This window comes from Berghia stephanieae, chromosome 4 (genome assembly GCF_034508935.2).
Source record: "Berghia stephanieae isolate SIO BIC M18660-M18661 chromosome 4, UCSD_Bste_1.3, whole genome shotgun sequence".
Classification (NCBI taxonomy): domain Eukaryota; kingdom Metazoa; phylum Mollusca; class Gastropoda; order Nudibranchia; family Aeolidiidae; genus Berghia; species Berghia stephanieae.
Genome location: NC_088363.1, coordinates 44,570,674 through 44,595,971, shown reverse-complemented (window position 1 = coordinate 44,595,971; position 25,298 = coordinate 44,570,674). Strand labels below are relative to the sequence as shown.

The window sequence follows — 25,298 nt, the reverse complement described above, 5'->3', positions numbered from 1 at the left end:
ATGACTCGTATTAAGGATAAAACACAAAGTAAACAACGTTTCAGCCTTTGGCCTTCTTCGGGTAAACAAAAAAAAAAAGAAGAAAATATGTTCGATTACATTTGCATTGGATCTTTAATAAGAGTCACTTTTTACTCCCTTTATTTTACTATACATTTTATTGACTCATTTAGGTACCGATAAATATTGGTAACTAAAATGTAACTCAAATTTCTTGGTTAAGACAATAAATTCAAGTTCTACCACCTTGACTATCCCGACATGATACCGTTTTGATACGGCGGATCACTTTTTTTTTATATAACAGGATTGTCAAAATTTGTCAAGTTAGACAAGACTCGTCATGATATTTGTTACTCGTCACATCAAAATGGTACTATGGCATGGTTAACCAGGTGTCAAATATGGAATATTATGTCAAAATGATCTGAATTATAAATCACGACACGTGACCCATTCTTGTCACAAAAGCCAAGCATTATTTGGCGTGGTCAGTGGCCGGATGAGTGACAGTGATCGTGTGAAATTTTGACAGTCCCAACGTTGTGTCCTTGGAGTAAGTTACTTAACACACATTGTCCCACTCGACTCGGGTGTGAATGAGTACCTGACTATAGGCAGCGACGGATATTGTAAGAATGTTAGTAAAAAACAAACGCCTGACAGATTACAGGTACTGTATGAAATGGGAATAGAGTTTCAGATCATATGGCATGCTAGGGGAATGAATGAAACATTGTGAAGCGCACTGAGCATGATTAATACGTGGAAATACGTTATAAAAATATCCATATTTATTTTATTTTTCATCTGGTGGTTGTCATCGAGTATTGTGACGTAATGTTTGGAAGTCTTGAACTATCAGTTTACGAAAGCTTCGATTGTAGTTCTTTACTAAAAAAGACTTGCATAGAATGATGAACACGCTCACGCATACATATCGTCATCATGAGCGACGCCTCTGAATGTAGATCTTTGCTCCAAAAATTGTTATAGAACGATGAACACATTCACACATACATATCGTTTGACATCATGAGCGACGCTTCCCTAGCAACGTCGTCGGAAGCCACGCTGTAACTTCCGGAAGTCGTCGTATTTAGGTCACTCTCATCGTTGACGTCATCCACGCTGAAATGTGACGAAGATGGCGAAAGGATGGAGGAGACATTTTGATGTCGTTTGGATGGGGATAGGGGTTGTAGTTTTAGAATGTTACCGTTGTTACTCTGGGGTTGATGGTAATATTTTGTTGATTGTTGGTTATTACTATTATTATGACGTGGATGAGAAATGGATGACGGAAGAAGAGATTTTGACTTGCTGTCTTTGTAGTCGAAATTCCCGTCTTGTTTAGAATATGGCATTGTTTGTCTCAAGGGCAGCTGAGGGTGAATTTGGACGGATTTGGGGGCGTTTTTGTTTTGTGGGTAAATTGAGCCCGGTTTGCTATTGTCTTTATCGGCGCCACTGCCGCTGTTTCCACCGGTGAAATATAATTTTGCATGGAATTCCTCCATGTCTTTGTTTTTGTTGTCGTAAATATCCGTGACGCGTGGGTCGAAGCGCACGGAATTCCCCTTATTTTTAGGAGGGGGTCTCCCGGAGGAAATCGTTGATAATGATGAAGGCGGTCTATTTTTAGAGGAAGAGAAAGTAGAAGAAGTAGAAGGAAGAGGAAGTAGTGTGCTCTGGCTGCCGCATGCGCTGTCGGAAGACGTTCTGTTGCTTCTGCTGGATTGTTGGCTCAGCATAGAGAGGTTGACGGACGGTTCCATTGAGACTGTAGGGGGGTTGGACTGGTCCATACTGTTGGATAAGTCCTCATCACTTCCATGTCCGCTGTCTCCAGTGGCCGTCTCTGTGGAACTTGTGCTTTGAAAGTCGTCATGGCGGTGGACATTTTTCTCTGGAATCTGTGAATTTAAAAATGGATAAATATGAGACTTTAGAGAAAGAATATACGGCCTTGATATGCCTCGCAATGAACTAGACGAACAAAATTACCCAGTTATCTGCAGCACTATAGAAAATTCGTATCTAAAAATTTGGCCAGAAAAATTGTCCTTCTAATGCCGATCCATTTAAACAACTCTCATCTTGACCAAACAAACAAACAAACTCTCAAACCCTCGCAAAGTCAGAGGTTTGAGAGTTTTTGTCATGACGAGGGCCATTCAAATCGATGGATATGTGAAGGACGAGTTTTCTGGCCAAATCTTTAAATGCGATTTTTTTCCAGAGTGCGGCAGTTAACTCGTTTAGTTTAAAATCAGACTGAACAGAATTGAAGGAGTTTGTCTTATATCTTGCCCAGGTCCAGTTTGGCTGCTTCTAGAATCGACCGACGACAGTGATGATGTCAGTGATCCAGAAAGTCGAATTGATGAATAAGTTGATATTTTATCAGTGCGAGTGAGACATGTGCGGCTATGTGGTCTAGTGGTATGACACTCGCATTCGGATCGGAAGGTCCTGAGTTCGAGCCTTGCTCGGTGCATAGTTGAGTCCTTGGAAAAGTCCCTTAACTCACATTCTCTCATCTTAGGTGTAAATTGAGTACCTGGTCGTTAACAGCGTTGTCTCTGTCCGAAAAAAAGTGTAATTTCGCCTCGCTGACGTCATGTACAGTCCTACATGTTAAGTGTTGCTGTTTGCCAGGGACCCTTTGTAAGGCGCTTTGAGCACGTTTAGTGGATATTGCCCTATATAAAAGCTCAATAATAACATCATAATAAATATTAGAGTCTTACTTTTCCGTTGGGTCCAATGAGGTAAAATGGTGGGGGTTCTGATTGGAAATTATCCCCCTGTCTTAGTTGCTGTTGTTTGGGTACGAAGCCACCATTTTGATTGCTACGGCTGTCACTGCTTCTCCTGGTGTTATTGTTAACGTTGTTCCCATAGTTACCGCCAGACAGGAAGTGGTTGGGATGTCCGGATTGTTGATGGTATGGAGAGGGACCTTTCTCGATGTGGGTGTGGTCGTGCTTTGATCCTGTCTGCTGTTGGAGAATAGAAAAAGAATTTTAAAATGTTTAAATCTTGTGTTTTATACAAAAAAAAAAAAAAAATAATAATAATAAAAAAGAAAAACAAAAAAAAAATATAAAAATGATGAAATGGAATATATTGCATGGTTATTTTTTTTTTAAATGGAACATAAAATTGAACACAATTTTCAGAAGGCCATTATCAAATCATGCTTTAGCCTGGGAATTTTGATTTAGATACGTAATATCGATAATCAAGCCAATAATAAAATCAATCGCTGCATGGGCAGGCGAGAGCGTGTTGAGAACAAAGTTCGAATTCCAAACCACACAAGAGTGTAAGAAATATTATAGATATTCTATCCCTCAATCAATTCCGATTATTCATCTTTAAATAAAAGACATGTTCAAAAAGAATCTGATATTTAGATAAATGTAACGATTGAAATGACGTTACAAATTATTATTGTTAATATAATATCAATACGCGTTACTATTTATGGGGAGGGGTAGAATATTAGTAATTATTAGGTAATGCTTTCTGTGTGAGTAACTAGTGCGATTGCCACAAAACTAACTATGTAAACGTTGACGTTTTATAGTCTAATAATACGATTTAGTGAGAACTAAAAGATCACCCATCTGACGGTCCACAATCAATAACAAGGAGCTGAGTGATTTCAACTTCATTTCTTTTATTATTGGGGGACTGTGCCCTCTCCGAATATTTCACGTTCATGATTTAAAATAATATTTCTTTGGGTAGAATGTTTGATTTCGTTAGTACTCCCGAAAATCAAGAGCATGACAAAAGCCATCTAAAAAGGACATTCCTCTTGGTCAAAAGCACGGCATACATCTTTGAAAATATTCACAATTTGTTCATAAGTAAGACCGTGGATCGGTCTTCAAACATACTACGCAAGCCCGGATCCTAAAGAGACCCGGCCTTGTTCCTTTTGAGATTGGGACTGTTCCGTAATTGAGGAATAGTTCGACAGCAGACCGTACCAAGGGGCTTGTGAACTTTTCTGCAATGCGAAAGACCAACTAAACTAGCTTTTATTTTTAATTTTTTTTTAAATTTTGGCTCGCTTTGCCTCACGTACGGAACACGCCTCAAGCCTTTTTCAGTTTGAGTTTAAAGCCTTTAACGAAAAGGTAGATATCCCTGTAATATGAGATCATCACTTCGTGAGGGAATGAATAGATCCCGACACAGGGTGGGTAAATTTTTGTCTATCCTTTTCTAAAAGTACACCCAAATGTGTGATATTTGATTTGTACCACTCCGTATATTTGATTTCATATCCTTTTATCGTCTTTTTTTTTTTTTTTTTACTTAAACAAGTTTTGTAGATGTCATTATTCTTTTCGTATTTGATTCGCTCAATAAAACGGTATTCGAATTTTGATCAAAACATCTGAATCATTTTTGGGAGTGTATAAAGAAGTTTATCTCATCTTTTATCTGCCTATCTATTTATATATTTGTTTAATTTATACAGTATATATATACATATCTACCAATGTAAATCGTAACAATCTTCGTGTTTTTTTGTTTGTTTTTTGTTTGTTTTTTCTCTTACCTATTCGATCATCGACTTCTAACCCCAATGTTCAAAATGAGTTTATCCCCCCGCACACAAATACCCCTAGTCCCAGCCACCAAAAGACTGCAAAACAAAATTCTGCTAAATTACAATAAATTACGGTTGAACTAAGTGCGTCGAGAGACAAATTTGATGGCTAATGGCGATCAATGAGAATTCGGTGTATTGACCTTATTATTGGCTGCCAAGCACCTAGAGGATTGGAAAGTCAATAAGACAGAAAGTAATTAAGTAAGTAAAGCGAGGTGCGCTGTATAACGGAACCACGTTGTCCAGCTTTTACTCTTAATAATATTACAAGTAGGACGCTTTTTACAACCTTTATTCATCTTTACATAATGATAAAACACTATACTGTATGTTTTATCCCTATCAAATTTCTGTAACATGAGAAATTCTACATAATAAAAAAAATACATATAACACGCTTGTTTCCCAGGGTATCCCGTGCTTACTTATTATTTACCTCCCATTACTGTCATAAAATTACACGAACATGTTTTATGCAAATGGTATAAAATGTTTTGAGCGAGTTATGTCCCCTAATAAATGTCTGACCCTGGGAACTCGGGTAGGTAAGGTTGTGAGTTGTGGGGTTGTGCTGGTTTTTGAGAGGAAAAGTTTCAATAGCGGTGAGGGCGTGGGGTGGGTGTGTGCTATAATATTGGGTCTGTAGGATTTGAGGTGGAGGAAGGCGGGGGGGGGGGGGGGGGGGGTAAATTGATTGAAACCTATCTAGATGGACAGACATATAAATATATTAATACACGTAAAGATAGATAGGTGAATATATAGATAGACAGATAGAAAGATAGATAGATAGATAGATAGATAGATAGATAGATAGATAGATAGATAGATAGATAGATAGATAGATAGATAGATAGATGATAGATAGATAGATGATGATAGATGATAGATAGATAGATGATAGATAGATAGATAGATAGATAGATAGATAGATAGATAGATAGATAGATAGATAGATAGATAGATAGATAGATAGATAGATAGATAGATAGATAGATAGATAGATGGATAGATTTGAAGTATATTTCAAATTACAATCGACAACAGACCATTGTCTTTTAAACAGTTTATGACGCATAAAATATTTAAAAATAAACTTGGAGAACCTATACAAGTTTTCTCTTTTAAACGAGAGAGGGAGAGCTTCATTTCAACAAACGGAAACTTTATATTGAAAGCCAAACAAAAAAGCAATAGTGATGTACACGGAAGAGAGACGAAATATAAACAAAATTGAACATGCAAATTGGACGCAGTTCAAACACAACCTGATAGGCGAGCAATCATTAAAAATTTCACCGGGGATTTTTCAAGATCATTCTGTGCAAATAAAAACGGATTAGCGACACTGTTCCCGGGTTGTTTGGTTAACATTTCAACGGTCCATCTTCGTGAAAGCTATCTAGGTGTTTAACCAAATGGCTGTGGTGAGTGAAGAGTAGAGTGATGGAGAGAGAAAGAAAAAGTTGATCTGAGGCGTATTTATTCCGTACCAGACCACCCTAGTATTGGATTTGTAATTTTTTATATAAATAATTTGGAAAGGGAAAGGGAGGAGGGGTCGGGGGGTCGGGAGAGAGAATTAGTAATATGTTGTACATTGCGCAACAAAGTAAAAATTTAAGAAGCCATCACCGAACGTTATGAAGTGATGAATCTCCTACCCAATGCTTTTTTTTTCATTCGAAAGGTGCGGACAAAGGTGGCGACAGATTTCATCAGGTATCAGGGGATGGGTCGCCACTCCTCATTTTTTTTTTCTTTTTCTTTTTTCTTTTCCTTCCATTCATAATGTTTCGTCTTTAAAAGGCCGGTTTGGGTCCAATTATTAGGAAAATCCTTCGAAAAATTGATTTTGAGATTTTGGTGGAAAATAATATTTTATTATCCTAGAAATAATATAAGTGAAGTCCAAATTCTTAAAGTAGACTATAAAGGCACGAAAAACAAGTCGAAAATGGTACAGGTAGTAAGAAAAGTGTGAAAAACGGGAAGCTATTTTGCTATTTTCTCAATATGTCATTTTTCTAAGGGTATGGGATACTGTGTCAAACGTTTCTCAGAATCTATTCAATAAAATTGTCTGAAATTTTCCACAGATATCACAGAGATAATGTATTATTTCGCCATAGAGAGATTTTTTTTGATAAGATATGTGAATTTTGAATTATAATCCTAATTCTGAATTTGTAACATCAATTTTGTCATAACATTTTGATTCTCAACTTTGTAATGGTCTAATAAAAATGTCATAGGCTCTATTGATCTCCAAACGTTAGATTGCAGGTAATCATTTAAAAGTTCAATATTATTTTTGTTTTTTTTCTTTTGTCTTTTTTTTAAATTTTTTAATCTATTTATTCTTTTTTTTTTGGTGGTGGGGGGGGGGGGCGCTATTTTTTACGAAAAGAAAATTAGAAAATTTGGATGATATAACAGCCGTTAACCGCCTTTTAGAACAGTCAAACATGTTGACGTGGTGTAAATTTAATCGTTTTGGTGTCGACCAATCATATTATCATCTCAAAGAGTGGATACTAGTGTGACGTCACATGGAATCACATGACTTGAAGAATGATTAATTACAACAAAACATACCAAGCCCCTTGGGGTTATAAAAGTAATATTCTATTTAATAGGTCCGGATAAACGTTGTCTTGTTAGGATTTTTTAAAAACAACAAACTTGCCTCTAGCGTCACTGTGACAGTGACACTATAATTATGATGATATGTAACACGTGTCTCGTCGTACTGAAACGGTATTAACGGTCGGGATGATTAAGTTGCTGAAGAATATAAAGAGAGTTTATAACCCGAAACAGTGACAACAAGTGGAAATTATGGGGAAGCATTTTGAATGATTGCCATTAAACCCCAGTTTTACTTCACTTACATGCCCCCCCCCCCTCCCACCCACACACTTTTAAAGCATACTTTTAGAGTAATTGAGATGATTAAGTATCATTGATACTCTATCTAACTTCTGGAGAGAGGGGAACTGCACCTATTTGTGCGACCACAAAATTTCAAATCTCTCATTGCCAGTACATTTGATTGGAGATATTATTGTAATGTTTGAAAAAGGAAGGGAATTTCTCAGAGGACTTAAAAATCGCGAATCTATCGACCACTATGGATCACGTCAGAGACAATGATAATGTGTTAAATATGTACAAGAGTAATCTCGCTTATTTATCCAGCAATTCGCATAAATCATTAATTAAAATGAACTATGTATCTATGTATCTATTACTACAGCACAGTTCTATGGGCTTTTTTTTGTTGTTTTTTAAAAATCGTGTATGAAGTTTAACTAGGGACTTTAAACAGAATATTTTTGCATACATTATCAAGCCACCTGTCATATTATGTTTGATTAATCGGGTTAGATGCCGCGGAGGTGTGCTGGTATCCGTGAGGTCGTGTGTGTTTACCCAGGAGTAACTCGTGAGAAACAAAGAACGAGAATGAAGTAAAAAAAAAAAATTTTTTTAAAAAAAAAAAAAGGAAAGAAAGAAAAGAAAAGAAAAACTTGGACTTTTGTACAGAGCACTATTCACTAAAATGTAATTGCTCATGGCAATTTACAAGGGAACGTAAGTCAACAGTAACATTTAACATATAGTACGATACATGACACCTGTGAGGTGCTACCACATTTTTTTTTTATTTTACAGAGCCAACAGTGTTACTGTACCGGTCAACAGATGCTTATTTTATCTTGGTGGGGTTTTTTAAATTTGTGAGTAGAACTTCGATACGTTTCCAATGAAAGAGTTGGTGTTTATAGTCACCTACGATGAATAGGAATTATCCGATTGATTCCCACGTGCACTTATTTGCAGGTCTGATAACCCAATTCATTATGGGCCCATTGTTGTAATGGAAATCTTTAAAATATGACGCAAAATATGGTCCATTACAACCTTAAACTAGGCCTGCAAGGTTTGGATGTCAGACCTGCATTTGTGTAAACGTCGGAATTATCCCAAATGCGTATTCATATATTTGTGGTTATAAATTCAATTTCCCACATCTAGTTCGTCCCGATTTAGTACCGCTTCGACACGGTGGGTCCCATATATTCCCGGCGTCAATTTCACATGAAATTACATCAGATTGATAAGTTTGGTTACACACACAGACACACACACACACACACACACACACACACACATGTACAGATATATATATATATATATATATTATATATATATAAGATATATATATATATATATATATATATATATATTATACACTATCCACTCTCACGTCTACTTACTAATAATGTCAGGATATGTAAATACTCAAAGACAACATAATATTAAGGGTATGACATGTTTTACAACAGTGTCCGATTTCAAATGGCATAAGTTGACATCTAGCAATAAACCTCCGTGTTATAAGCGAAGGTGATGTGCGTTTTGATAAAATACTCGTGTGCCCTGGCAACCAGATCAATCATAACAATCAATTTTGTTTTTAATTTTGTTTTGCTTTTATTTGTTTGATTTTTGTTTTGTGTTTGTTTGTTTTGTTTGTTTGTTTGTTTGTTTTTGTTATTTTTTTGGGGGGTTATATATTGATACCAGCCACTGGCCTTTCAATAGATATATTCACATTTCAAAATAGCTACTGTTTTTTGTTCGTGGGTTTGTTTGTTTGTTTGTTTGTTTGTTTGTTTGTTTTGTTTTTGTTTTTTTGTTATTTTGTTTTTGTTGTTATTGGTTGTTCTTTTTGCTGTTGTCTGTTTTTCTAAATTTTGTTTTTGTTTTATTCTGTTTGATTGTCATGTCTAACATACATGACGCATTTTCCCTTGGTGTCGTAACCTTTTTTTACTACAGGTATATCACGTCGGTGGATACATACAATATTACTACAAATTATCAACAAATTATCAAATCTTCCTAAAACTTGATAGTCTGTCTTGGTCAATTTATTTTCACCTTCAAATTTTGAGTAAAAAGGTATTGTTTGCCATTATCAAATTAATTCAGAATTTAAGGAAAGCAATGTTGTTTGTATTTCAATATTATCCGCCACTGCTTATCGCAAGATGCTTATTCACACACGAGTCGAGTGGGATAATTTGTGTAAAATGCCACTTTTGTCCAAAGATAGAATGCCTGTGCGAGAGCATTCCTATTATTGCCACCAAACCAAGCACTATCACGCTCAACATTGCTTGATTTTATTACAAGACAAGACACGGTATCCATGCACAACATACGCCATAGGTTATAATATCCTAAAGGATCTCGTTACATTCGCATCTAATTATATAAAAGGCCAGATTATGAGATTATTATACGTGTCCAAATAAAACCATTTAAGACTTTCTTTATTATAGGAAACAGACTGTATATTATTAGCAATAAGTATAAAGATAATCAAATTAATACAATCTTTTTTGTGCACAGTCTTTTTGTGGACAGCCTAAAAAAAAAAAAAAAAGAGACCGTTAAGGGTCAAAGTTATTATTGCTACAATATCGGCCATACGATCTATCTATCTCAAGCTAAACGTATTAGTCATAATCGGAAGTGAGCTAAGCATTGTCCATTTGTATTCTTTTTCGGATGAGAGGTGGGGGGGGGGGGGGGGGGGGGTTAGGTTAGGTTAGGCTATCAGCGACCGATATCGTAGATGGTCGATAGATTATCGGTCTATTGTTCGTTCATCAGTCTGCAAACGATTGCTTACTGGTCTAATGAGTCAAATCGCCGCTCATTTGCATGTCGTCGTCCTTTCCTGTCAATAGGTATTCCCGTCGGAGTTATAGCCCTTGGCGGAAGTGGCTCATTAAATATTCAAGGGATTTGCATACATTGTGTCGTGTGCAGAGTAGGAAGGTCAACAATGGGGCTTGTTCTCATGTCACACACACTATAAATATAAACAATAAATTTGACGGACGTTGCATGATGGGGTATATTAGGGGGGCAAAGGGGAGATAACTCTAGACACTTGCTGTCGTCGATAATTGGGCGTGGGCCCCTTGACATACTTATTTTAGAGACTTTTCGCTTCATTTCGTAAAGCAACACAGTTTCAATATGTAGTTTTAGACTTAACCTTTGTTTTGTGTTTTTGTTATTATTTTTTTTAAATGGTTTTTTGTTGTTTTTTTGGGTGTTTTTTTTTTTTAGGGGGTGGGGTGATTGTTATTTTTATCTCTATCTTTTCTTTCAAATTCACTTGAGGTCGATTTGCATACTTGATATAACTAAATGGATAACGGAAACTAGTTATACTCATCACAGTGTTTTTCCAAACAGTTACGCTGCAACAGCAGCACGTGCGACAGCAACAACATCGCCATCGTCATCCTTAATAGCAAAGGTGACAAAAAAAAAAAAAAACAAAAAACAAACAACAGCAGCAACATACAAAACAAATATTACGGACAAAAACAACATCGGCAATGCGTAATGACAAAGACAAAATCAACAATTACTTGAGATTGCTCTGTTTGGTTTTAAAAGCCTAAATGATGAAGCACCTGACTACATTAAAAGCATGTTAGAAATATATGTACCAAATAGGAATTTACGATACTCGACTGACAAAACCAAGCTCTAGTTGTACATTCCATTTTTCCCCCATCTAAACCGTCTTGACATAGTACTGTTTCAAGGCGGCCGGCAACATATTGTAACAATATCTCACGTATTCTAATCTGGAGAGACATACATTTTTTTATGTTTTTGCTATTTCTTTAAGATCAAACAAATTTTGCAGGAAAAAAATCATATCCATTTGCAGTATAGATACAAATATATCGAGAATTCCTTTTCTGCCGGCTTCTGTTCTTACTTTTATCTCTGAGGATATTGATTTCCACAACAAAACCTCTGAAAGCTTTTCTAATCTACAAAGTGGGTTTAATGGAAATCAAATCAAATCGTGACTTTTAGACTTACAGCCTTCAAAGTAACTGAAAACCATTTGTTAAAATCTTATATTGATTTATTGTTTGCATCGAACAAAATCAAAGTTCTTAAAATAAATGTTTTAAATGTACAATTTTACCACCCTGAGTCATATGATAAATAATCGACGATGTCCCGCGGCGCCAATTGTATCTTGGAAAGCAGAAACGTATTGATAGGTAAGGCAAACGAGACAAAAAGCTAGCATTTTTGTCTCACTTTGCCTCATCCACTGAACACGTCCCTCGGGTTTTATGGGTGTCCTATTAAATAAAAGACACAATATTGGTCTATACGGAGTACTCTCATATCCCAGCGCTTTCTCTAATAAACAGCCATAATATTTACAGAAGGACGCGCTCGCTTTCAGTCAAAGGCGATCAGTTGCCACACGCCGACAAAACAACTTTTTAAAAAATATTTTAGCCAGAAAATATTTATCACATATGACAATATACATAAATCAAGATGGTCCCCAACTTATCAATCATTTCTAAACCCGAGACTTCTGAGAAACTACTATAGATCTATAAGGTCTCTGATTTCAGCCTTTTTGACGTCAGATTAATGTATAGAAATATGTTGTTTTAAAAAGTTTTTCTGGCCAAAACTTAATCAAAATATTTTTCGCCAGAATTCGACCGATCTGCATGCAATCTGAACAAGGACCGTTCTAACGTCCATGGCGTTAACACTCTAAGATAACGACAAGCCGCCGCGATTGGAAACACAAAAGACCGGAGACTTTCCGATGACTTAATGTCAACAGAACAAAGAAAACCTCGGCCAATTTCGCCACCGTGCAGCGTTTTAATGGAACCGATCATTGCTGAAATATTTTTGTTGCCAGGTAGTAACTTGTCACCGAACCGGAAAAGTCAATGATTTGATTGGATCCCAGATGTGTAGGGTTGGGTTATGAATGAATGAATGAATGGAATATTGGAAGAAAGAAAGGATTATTGAATAAAGTAATGACTGAATGAGTGGAATGATACATTCTGGAATATTCCAATGGCATGTAATTATGTCATGCCATGGATATTGGTCAGATAACAGGACAATGACCGTTAGATATATTATGAAATAATTTTGGATTTGCAATGAAGGATTACTTTATTGCCATTCTCATAACATTCTTTGTGGCTTTATACCACATTGTTCATTACAAACGACGCATGGTATAGAATATGATGTATTATAGATTGGTGTGGCATTTTAAAGGTGTGGGATATCATTGAATATTATTAGCAGATGTCATATCAGTCAGAACATGGTCCGTATATTTAAAATGTCTGAGGTTATCAGATATTTAGGTTTAAAATGTCTTCACGGTGCAATGAAGATCTGAAAAGTGTGTATGAAAGGTGCCAGACAAAGGAAAACTTTCTCACTCTATCCCCCCCCCCTCTCTCTCTCTCTCTCTCTCTACCTATCTATCTATCTATCTATCTATCTATCTATCTCTCTCTCTCTTTCTCTATATATCTATCTGTCTATCTATCTATATCTTTCTCTTTTCTTATCTCTTCAATCACTTTCCTTTTCCATTTCTCCATTTAACACCTTCTGTCAACACAGACAATTTCGTTATTTTGTAGTACGTGATCACACAACACAACAACCTAACCAAATTATCATCTTTTTACGAACAACCACCAGACTCTTCAACAACAACAATTGGCCACAAAAATGGATCACATTATCATATTTGGGGTCTTAATAACCCAAACTTTCACTACAACCAACTGCCTCTAAAATAATTGTCACGAAATAAATTGGGTGTGAACTTGTCAATTGATTTACCTGACGATTATTCTTGTTTCTTTCGAGTTAATAATGAGTCATCCTCCAATACGGACCAAACCCAAAGGTCTTAGAAAACATGAACTCACAAGCACTACGGTGATACTTGGAGCTTTACTAACCCAATCTTATTATCCTTATTCACCCTCGAAATTCAATTCCAAAGGAAGACTGAAATAACCCGGGCATCAGCCGCAGTGCAGGGCCGCAAAGTGGGCTAGGCCGAGGCAACACAACGCGACGTTACAAAGAGCATACCGCTAAGCCACGCTGATCTCACAGACAAAATACATGTACTGGGGTTGTTTTTTTTCTTGTGTCCGGCAATAAATATTCACTTACAGCTTATAACGAAATATTGTCTTGGTGTGATTTGGCCTAACTTCAGCTGTCCAAATATCGGCTATAATATAAATATGAGAGTCACCAGTTGTCTTTTAGCAATGCAGAAGACACTGGGGCTAAAGGAAACTACAAGAGATGCCTATGAAATAACATTTTAGGTTCTTGGATCTATTTTTCGGCATAGCCTCAAAACGACACGACACTACCGGATAAAGGGCGTTGGGGGCATCGTGGTTCAGCGGTACGGTTTTTGCTTCGTACCCGAAATGTACCGAGTTCGATCACCCGCCGTTGCCTGTGTGGCCTTGAGCAAGTCACATCTCCCTGGCTCAATTTGCGGCGCTACACTGCGGCTGACGCCTGAGTTATTCCAGTCTTCCCTTTGGACTAGACCCTAGAGGAAAATTTCCCCTATGGGATGAATAAATGGAATTTATGTTTGTAAAATAGTAGTCTCTAATAGTAAAGTATTCCAGTACTCGATTCCGTAATCGGGCATTGCCAGCATACACAATATTACACATAGTATACTCCAAGGACTACTTTACTCTTTTTACATAGAGTGACGGCCTCTAAGTAACAATTTACTTTGCTCTCACCCGCCAACTCAATAGAGAACATGACATTACCGCATTGTATTCACAATAAATGCCTGTTATTATATCACCAGCCCTCAATGGACACGGCAAATTGACCGCTATTGTCTGTGATGAAATCTTACTTCTATTCACTCATACCACAGACATCAGGAGATCGGGCAAATTATCATAGGGCCGCGAAATATTTCCACAAACCTCGATAATGGAATTACAACGTAACATAATATTAGAAGTTGTCTTTTATCATGAGGTCCGGATTGTTCAGTTGGTAGAGCACTGACCTCCTATGGGAAAGAATCGAAGTGTGTAAATTTGAACTTTTTAAAACCTAGAAGCAATGTGAGAGGAATGCAAGGAGTGAAAAGTAAATTTTTAAAAACCCAGCAAAGATGATCTCTAAATAAATAAATAAATAAATAAATAAATAAATAAATAAATAAATAAATAAATAAATAAATAAATAAATAAATAAGTTGTATAGCTCATTTCAACGAATTTAACAGGCTCAATGTGCTTCGCCATGTTTCATTATTTCCCCAGCAGGCTATATGGAACCATATTTCCATTTCATACAGTACCAGTCGCCTGTCATGCGTACATTTAATACTAACTATTACAATATCCGTCACTGTGTGAGTGACGACAGTCAGGTACTCATTCATGCCGAGTCGAGTTTTAAATAAATATAAATTTGGATTATCCCCGTTCTAATTTGGCCTTGATGATGTTTGTAAAAGAAAATAAAACAACCCAAAAAAACAAAAGCAAACAAACAAACAAAACTGCCCCTTTCTTACTAGCGTATTAATTATTTGAATATTAGTGTCCAGTTGGGGAACAGGACATATATAAATAAGCAAACACACACTCACACACAAACAAACCTACACTTAAGCTTTTATATAGCGCAATATCCACTGAACGTGCTCAAAGCGCTTTACAATTGGGTCCCTGGCCAACAGCAACACGTAACATATAGGACGTGACATGACGCGATTTTTCCATTTCTTTTTCGGACAGAGACAACGCTGTTAACCGTCAGGTACTCATTTTACACCTGAGTACGGCGAGAGAATGTGAGTAAAGAGACTTTTCCAAGGACTCAACTATGCAACGAGGAAGGCTCGAACCCAGGACCTTCCGACCCGAAAGCGAGTGTCATACCACAAGATCACAACGCCACACAAACTCATACACACACACACATACACACACACATACACACACATAACACATACTCACACATACACCTACACACAGACTGGCTGATCCAATTGGTTCTACCTCCCTGTAATAGAGTTACTGCAATTTAAGGTAATTCGACACTGTTCTGTTATTGTCCTTTATTATTTTACGTACGTGGCTAAGTAAGTATACCGCTGGTGGTTTATGGCTTATGACGGGACTATTTCCTGCTTTATGGTTGGTTAACAGATTGTAACATATTGTTGTGATAATTCCCTTCAAACCATGTTTGCTCTGTAGTCTGTATGTGTCTGATTGTGTGTTTGTGGGGATGTGTGAATGTGTGTTTGAACTTGTGTGTGTGTGTGTGTGTGTGTGTGTGTGTGTGACATGAAGAAGGAATTATGGAAGACATAAAAGTGTCGCCGTGAATGGAGTACAACCAGCTCCTACTAAGAGTCACTATCTGTCTGCCCAGAGTACAACATACCCATCTACATCCAGGAGAGTTAGAATTCCTCCACATTGGTGTCAAATCGTCTCAAAACGGTATTATGTCGGGGTGGGCATGATGCTTAAAATTCAATTATTAAAAGTTAAGTTTAAAACCTTGAGTTAAAACAAATGGCTTCACTAAGGAGAGTAAGTTTTATACCTTAACAATTTCTTATAAATTCAAGACTACCCAAAGTAAAGGGTAACATGCAATTGCTAGTGCCTTTTTAATGTTATAGAACCAAGGATAAACTCCGGCCCCACGAGCTTTACGGCCCTGATGAACTACTTCCCCCCCCCCCCCCCCCTTTCTCATTATTGTCCACCCCCAAGATGCTATATATAACGCTGTACTTCCCCTCACATTATATCTAAAATTAAGCAACCAAAAACCTCAGGCATTTATATAGCACAATATCCAAAGCGCTTTACAAGGGGTTCCTACCAAATAGCAATACTTAACATGTAGGACGATATTACATGACGTCTATTAAGTCGATTTTTAAAAAAAAATTTCCGAAAGAAGCAATGCTGTTAATGATCAAGTACTCATTTTACACCTGAATACGTTAAGAGGGGGTCCGACAGCTCAGTTGGTAGAGCACTCGTTTCACGGGCAAAGGGACCGAGATCGTTCCCTGGTGCAGTCAAAAAAAAATTTATGACACCTCCCCCCCCCCCTCTTGTCCACCCAGCAGAGATTGGGTAGCTGGGTCTGTTAGATCTGGCGGAAAGTACTTTGCGATAGACTAGCGTCCTATCCAAAGAAAAGCATACGCTCGTTAATGCCCGTTTCACGCTATGCATACCGGGATAAACTCTGGCTCCACGGGCCTCATGACTCTGACGGACGTTGAGAGAATGCGAGTAACGATCCTTTTCCACGGACTCTACTATGAACCGCGTAAAGCGGGACTCGAACCTTCCGATCCTAAGGCGATTGTCATAAGACAAAACCACATGGCCGCACATGACCATTATATATTCATTTATTTGTGATCCCTCTTTTAATTGTTCTTCCTTCTCTCATTCCTCCCACCTCCAAGTAGCTTAATCACTCTATAAAAACCTATCACTCACAGTCTTTTCCTCTATATGTCTCCTACTCATTATTCGTCCTTCTCTTATTCCTCCCACCTCCAAGTGGCTTAACTTCACTCTATTAAGACCTATCACTCACAATGTCTTTTCGTCTTTATATTATGTCTCCTTTTCATTATTCGTCCTTCTCTCATTCCTCCCACTTCCAAGTGGATCAATGTCACTCTATAAAAACCTATCACTCACACAGGGCTATTCAGTCCAAAACAAGGGCAAATAACCCACTTATGTGTCCTCCTCCAGAGGATTGTCTCCTCTTGTTTCCAGACCCCATAGTTTACACAAGAGCGGTTCCACTTGGCACCGATAGGATCCCTGTGATCCGTATACTCAGGTGATTTTGTTAGGACAGGTAAAATAAGGGTAAAGAAGCGGTGGGGGGATGGGGGGGGGGGTGGTACTATAGATAGAAAGGTATACAGGTATTTAGGAGTTTGGCACTTAAGAGATAAAGCAAGGGGCTCGCTAAGTTGCAATTTTGGTCATTATTATCATTATGCAGACCTTGTTATGAAAAGCAAAAGAAACCGCTCGCTGGTGCTTTATATCATTTCTACTACTGCCACCTTCCCTCTTTCTCCCCGTGTCACAACATTGCGGAATTAGACAGACTGAGACTGTAGGACAGAAAGTCGGACAGACAGAAGAACAAAACAAAACAAAAAAAGGGAGACAATCAGATCAAATACTGTATGTATATTATAATACCTCTGAATTCTGAATCCGAAAGTCTCGTGTTTTGTGAACTCAACACGTAATCATAAAATAAAGAAAATCCCCAAAAACTTGAGCTTTTATATAGGGTATTATCCACCCTTGAAAAACATTTTCCTATAAGCTATTGTGGAGAGTACAAGAGGAAGGGGGAGACCAAGAAGAAGATGGCCATTTTAATTGACCGATATTTTTGAAGGACAACATTTTTGTCAAATTTTTAAAATAATGTTGTTTTTTTTTTTAATTAATTTTTTTTTTTGAGAGTATAGCTGAGCTCTCCCTCCTTCACCCCCCTTCCCCACCACCTCCTTCTAGTCTCTTCTTCTCTTAAGAGAACAGCCATGTTTCTCAAATGGATAGCAATGGTGGTGATTGTAGTGGTGTCTGTGATGGAGATAATAATGTGAGATTCCAGTTTATTTTGGGGTGAGATCTAGATGAGGATGATGGCACGACGATGATGATTATGAAGGTGATGATGGGGTTATTGTGGGAATTTGGCGTTTTATTTATGGAAATCCAAGTAGGGATCTGGAAGAATTGATAGTGTGATCGGTGGGGGGTTGGAGAGGGAGAGGGGAGGATTTGAGTAAATTATATGAACGGAATGGAGGTGGGGGAGGGGGGGGGGGGAAGGGTCTTGGTATTAGTTGATGCTAAAGCGAGATTGACAAGGTGAAAATAGGCCTCGAAATGGTAAGCCATGGATATGAATATGAATCTTATACCATCGGCTTCTTATAAGAAGACAATGAGATATACTCATTTAGATGGGCCCGGAATGGTATCAGAATGGGGTGGGGGGAGGGGGGAGGGGGAAGGGGGCTGATTCAAATTCTATTTAGAAACTTTGGGTTCAAGTCTGACACGGAGAGACGGCAGAAAGAGGAGATGATTTATAGATATTGATTTTTTTTAAAACTTTATTTTTCTCTTATTGCCTTCTTTTTGCTTTGTTCTTTGTTGTTGTTGTTGTTGTTGTTGTTGTTGTTGTTGTTGTTGTTGTTGTTGTTGTTGTTGTTGTTTTTGTTTTGTTGTGGAAATCCCTTTCATTTCGGTATTTCATGTTTCTTATTTTCCTGTTTTTTTCCCTCTTCCCTTTCAATTTGAGCTAAAAATAATACCAAATAAATAAATCAGGATATTGCATCATAAAGAAGACGCTTTGTATTACCTCGCCCCCTCCCCCCCCCCCCCTTCCCCTCCCTCTTCTCTTCACGTTTTAACCTCATTGTCCTTGTAATTTGTTACACGGCCTTGTTAGCTCTAATGGGATTTAAAGTCGGGAGTAGAATGAGAATGAGAATGAACCGTTACACCACAATCAAACATCTCTGTTTACCTATTAGGAGTATGGACCTAAAACTGACCAGTGTCCAGTTTGCTTTGTGGACAGGCAACACGAAACGTTCATTGGGGTCCAGGCAGGTGCAAAGGGGTACCATGACATGAATTGTGTGGATAGTCTTCAATAGACTCAAACACACACACACATACACATAAACACACAATGACACAAAAGCACACACACGGCCCGGACATATAAATGTGCCTCAGCGCCTCAAAACGATATTATTATATATAATATGTGGTTTAGAAACTGAAATTTAGATTTACTAGAGTAAAAATAATTTTTAAAAATGTTTGATCAAGTTAATAATATGTTTTGATAATGAAAATGTTGCTTAACTACGCCATTCACACAAATCGCATTCGTCCATAGTGTTTTATTAATCATGTTTTATTGATAAAGTGAAAATCCGAAACGTCCACAGTATGTCTTCGTCTAATAAATTGAAGCTTACAATTCAATACTTATCTTTATGTTTTAATAAGAAGAATAAATATTCTCTTCTAAATTACAAAAAAAAAAAAGTAAATTTTCTCGATCTATTTGCTTGAAGATTTTTTTTTAGGCATCGGGTTCATCCAAAAAAATAAAAAATAAAAAAATAAAAAATCCTTTATTCATATCAATTTGAGTTTTGGGTCTTTTCCAAAGGAAGATTGGAATAATCCACTCTGTCATAAAAATAAATAAAAATAATAAAACTTTATTCATCCCATAGGGGAAATTTGTCTCTAAGGGAAGACTGGAATAACCCAGGCGTCAGCCGCAGCCCAGCGCCAGTAAGTGAGCTAGGGCGAAGCGACTTGCTCAAGGTCACACAGCATGGCGTGGAGTTGAACTCAGTACCCTCATGGTATGAAGCAAATACCACTGAGTCATGCTGTCCCATCACGACCTAAAACCGATTTGAGACGACTGGCCACGTATACTGGACAATGTCCGAGACCGATTAGTGGACTGGTCTTAGCGGTGAGATGCCAATGCGTGTCAACAGTTGGAAATTCGAAACTTGCGTTGAACACCTTTTACACGCGGGGTTGGAGTTTACTTGTTTTTTGTTTTTGTTTGTTTTTGTTTTGTTTTTGTTTTTTATGGGGGGGGGGGTGTTGTTTTTTTCGGTAAAAATAATAAAAGCGGCGTCGATTTATAACCGAAGGCTTCTGGTCTAAGGCTTGACATTTGTGAGTTCAGAAAAATAGAGAGGTTAGGTTGTTAAAGCATTAACAGACTTGTTTGTTCTTATGTGTATGTATGTGTGCTTGTAGGGGTTTTAGGGGGCTTGCGACACTACAAGGTCATTTCAGCGTCAATTTAAAATTTTAAAAATTGAACTTTTTATATAGCGCAATATCCACTAAACGTGCTCAAAGCGCTTTATAAGGGGTCCCTGGCCAACAGCAGCTACACTTAATATGTAGGACGAGACAAGACGTCTGTTAGGATAGATTATAATATTTTTCGGACAGAGACAACGCTGTTAACGGTCAGATATTCATTTTACACATGAGTACGGTGAGAGAATGTGAGTAAAGAATCTTTTCCAAGGACTCAACTATGCACCAAGCGAGGCTCGAAATTAGCATTTTCCTATCTGAAAGCGAGTGTTATACCACTAGACCACATAGCCGTGAGGAGAAACAGGAGAAACCGCAATTTGATATTCCCTGTCTCCTTTAAAGGTTGTATGTTTGGTGCTCCGTTTGACATAATTTATGTTGTGATCAAGAGATGTTAACGTTAATCTATATTTATTGAAGCTTCACATGGAATTAGATTATTGCTAATCGTTTTAAAAGATGTTTTATTTCCCTGAAAATATCCAGTTTTGGGTTTTGTCTAGGGTCATGAAATTGTATCTATATCTATCATTGTTAATGGTGGTTGGGAAAGTGGTGGGGGGGGGGGGGGGGGGGGGGTTAGCCGAATGGAGTACCCGAAGCCTGAAGCTGGGAAATGGTGTTTTGTGTTGCGTACAGTCAAGGCTATTATAAGTTTCTGACTCCTCTGACCACCCAAAAGTAAATGGACATTTATGTCTCTTTAATCGTTTATGGAAAGTAATTTGCAATAGACTACCGTCTTATCGTAAATGTGGCGAGCAATGCTTAGTGTCCGCGTTAACTCCCCAGAAACGGGGGACAAATTCGGCCTCCAAGAGTCATAATATGGTTCTGAAGGACTTAAATTGACTATAATTTGTGACTCACGATCTCAAAAGGGTATTACGTCGGGATGAATTAGGTGCTAGAAAATGAATCTGTAGCTACAAATATGGGTTTCACTTTAATTTCATGTGTCTTGTGGTATGACACTCGCTTTCGGATCGGAAGGTCCTGGGTTCGAGCCTCGCTCGGCGCATAGTTGAGTCTTTGGAAAAGGCTCTTCACTCATATTATCTCACCGTACTAAGGTGTAAAATGTGTACATGGCCTATGACAGCCGTTATAATATCGCCTCACAGCCATCATGCCTCGTTTCTACATGTTACGTGTTGCTGTTGGCAAGGGACCCATTGTAAAGCGCTTTGAGTACGTTTAGTGGATATTTCGCTATATAAAAGATCAAGATTTTTTTTTTTCATTCGGGTGGAGACTAAAGCCCTCCTTGTACATTGCATAGACCGAAATTCGTATCTCTGATAACCTTAATTCTAAACTCACTATTTGGGTGCTATTCATCTCGACATAGTGTCGTTTTGAGATAGTGGGTCACAAATCTGCTGTGTTTTTTAATTTTATTGTTATTGTTTTTTTTGTTGTTACTGTTGTTTGTTTTGCTTTGTCCCCCCCCCCCCTCATTCTCTCTCTCTCTCTCTCTCTCTCTCTCTCTCTCTCTCTTTCTTTCTTCTCTCTCTCTCTCTATCTCTCTCTTTCAAGGAAGTCCCCCAACCCCCCCCCCCCCCCCAACTTCTCAACACACACTCACAAAGTAAGGGATGCAATAATACAATTATTGTTGTCGTTGTTGCATGTTACTGACTAACCCCCCCCCCCCCTCACCCACCTCAAATCTTCCTCATCGTTGACTGATCACTACCTAATTTCTAGTGCATAATAATATTGTATTAATTAATCCACGATTCGTCCCTTGTGACTTTGTAATTCGTCATCCGGAGACTGTCCGACCATGAGACAGAAAATCTGGTTTAATCCCAGGCCTCGAGGCAAACGCAAAGATAAAGAGGGGAGGAGTCAATGTAGCTCAGTGGTTATAGCACTTGCCTCGCCAGCAAAAAAAATTAATAAATAAACAAAACAAAAATTGGAGATTTTATAGGACGCAATATCCACTGAATGTGTTCATAGCGCTTTACAAGGGATCCCAAGACATCAGCATTATTAAACTTTTGGCCAACACAAGTTGTTGTCCTAGTTAAGATCCTAAGTCTGTTGAATCTGGTGGAAATTATAATAGTAGACTCGAGTCCTATCCAGAGGATAAAGTAATGAATTGTAATGAATAGTAATGAGTAATAATGCATTCCTTTAAATTCTCTCATTCGTGTTGTTGATTTACAGGAATCCGATGTACAAAAAAAGTGTAATAATTAGCGGCACTGCACTACGGCTGACGCCTGAATTATTCCAGTCTTCCCTTGCAATAGACCTAGAGACAAATTTCCCTTATTGGATGAATAAAGGGCATGGTTTAGTTATTTAATTAAGGGCATACAATGATTACTTTTTGGGTTTTTTAAAAAAAAAATTGTTTGTTTGATTTATTTTAGTTTTTTTTTTAACTTATTTGTTTCTGTATTTTTTCTTTTTTTTTTTCTTTTTCCTTTTTTTTTCATTTCAAACGTCTAGGTAATGATCGACTTTTTGTCTAAATGTCATCATTCAAAACGCTTTTAAAGATATTTATAATAATCGCTAAAAAACAACAACTTTTGAGACAGTGTATTAGTATCGTCAGTAAACAAAATCGTCCATCCCCGTGTTAATGTATCGTCAGTGTTCTGATTTGAAACCTTCCTATTATATATAAATATATATATATATATATTTATTTTATAACCTTGGTTTATACGACATGACGAGTTGGGCGAGTCCAGGATCGATACTGGATACAAGGTATAAAAACAAGAATTGAAAAGAAGTATTGATTCCACCGCTCGTTTCTTTCTTTGATGTTTTGTTTTCTTCTTCGTCTTTCTTATTCTTTCTTTTCTTTTTTTTTTTCTATCTATCTTGGGATCGGTTAAATAGAACTAGAAACATTTCTCCCATCTTGAAATACAATGCTATGGTTTTGTCTTCGTTCTTTACAGAGTTAAACGGAAGATCTTCAATCATCCTCAGATCTTTCTAGTTGATTTGATTTTTAATCGCAGAAGTTCTTGGGTGAAAAAAATAGTTAAAATAAAAAATTATTAGGGATTAAATTATGTGCCTTCGAGATCGTGAATATATTATCAACTCCTATATTATAACAGGCAAGTCCGTGTGGTATCGTTGGCATTCTATGGAGAAATGTAGATAATCTATCAAACTAAAGTCTCACGTTGACAGGAATCCTCCGCATTGTACACGTAAGCTTAATGGAAAATAAAAAGCAAATTAAAAAAAAAAAAACAACAACAAAAAAAAAACTGAAAGTGTCTAAAGGAGGTCTCGAAGCCTGGATCTTTAGAACCACATTACAACGCCAAAGTACCCCACCACCTCATCATTCTCTCTCTCTCTCTCTCTCTCTCTCTCTCTCTCTCTCTCTCTCTCTCTCTCTCTCTCTCCCTGAGCTTTAGGAAAAAATTCGTTCATAAAAAGTTTAATCAAATCAGGATGAATACGAAGCTGAATTCTGCCCATGCCCTCAATTCTTCATTATGATGAACGATGATTTTTTTTTTTTAAAGAAGATATTTTGAATTATATGGATGATGCGATGGAGCCAGAAATTATCCATTCGTATCATTCGTTATGTCCATGTTGTGCGTTATGCACCATTTATTTCTGGATCTTATTAGTAAACCATGTGATAAGAAATATTGTGATGACTTCATACTGATTACCGAATATGTATTTGTGTGTGTGTGTGTGTGTGTGTGTGTGTGTTGTGTGTGAGTGTATGCGTGGGTGGCCGGTGGGGGGGGGGGGGGGTTGCAAGTCATGGTATGTATGAGGTTAATTAGTGCATTGGAAGTTGATAGTAGTTAAGGTGGGTGGTGCATGTGTGTAGTGGTGGTGTTGTGTGGTGAGTGTAGCGGTGGCGGTGGTGGGGGTTGGGTGTTGGTGGTTGAGTATGATGATGATTAATATATGAAGTTGATATGTAATGTGTGAGATGGTGTAATGTGTGATGTGTTGTGAGTGTGTAGCGGTGGCGGTGGTGGCGGGTCTTGGCGGTGTTAGTGTTTGGGTTTTAATGATGATGATGATGATGATGATGATGATGATGATGATGATGATGATGATGATGATGATGATGATGATGATGATGATGATGCTTTTTGGCGATGATGGTATGGAGGTGTTCGGTGGTGATTGTATTGTTTTCTTGGTGATAATGGTGATGATGAATTTTGGTCACATTAGTGGTGGTTGTACTGTTGCTGCTGCTGGTGGTGGTGTTGGTGGTGGTTGTTTTTGCAATAGTCATGATCGGTCATGGTGGTGGTGGAGAGTGTGGTGAAGGAAGGAAGACCAGACGATGACCAGGTAAATGTTGGACCATAACCAAGAGGCACAAACAACATCAACATCAACAGCTCAATCGATACTTCACACCTAATGATCCAGGACTGGTGTCGTACTGTACTGTATGTGTGTACCAGCCCCGTCGTTGTCGTCGTCGACGTCGTCTACGTTTGCAGAGATGCCTACTTGACATTTCCAAAATTCGTAGTTTCGAATGGAAAAATGAAAAAGTCACTTTAAATTGATTTACAAATAAATAATTTGTACTAAACATGATCCAAAAATGCTCCAAATGCCTGAATAAAGGCTCTAAGGAACTAAACTTTCCTTTTCATTAAGATTTATTGAGTCAAAGAAGCGAATGTTGCTCTGTAAATGGAGCCAAAAATTCGTAATTCTACGAATTTTTCGTAGTACTAGGCAAAATTCGTAAGGTTCCTATGGAAAAAAGAAAAAGTCACTTTAATTTGCTTTAGAAATAAATAATTTTC

At 37.6% G+C, this 25,298-nt stretch overlaps 1 protein-coding gene across 2 annotated transcripts in view; it reads right to left on the bottom strand.

Annotated features, from left to right (window-relative positions):
• Positions 1 to 772: 772 nt before the first annotated feature.
• Positions 773 to 25,298, bottom strand: part of LOC144970647 (protocadherin beta-13-like) — a 66,523-nt gene continuing 41,997 nt past the window's right edge. The window contains exons 3-4 of one of the 2 annotated variants that reach the window (XM_078910479.1): positions 2,754 to 3,005; positions 773 to 1,916 (exon numbers count right to left, since the gene is read on the bottom strand). In XM_078910479.1, the coding sequence (XP_078766605.1) occupies positions 1,011 to 1,916; positions 2,754 to 3,005 (1,158 nt within the window). In that variant the 3' untranslated portion in view covers positions 773 to 1,010. The remainder of the gene's footprint in view (positions 1,917 to 2,753; positions 3,006 to 25,298) is intronic. The other variant, XM_078910480.1, reaches the window with a different exon arrangement.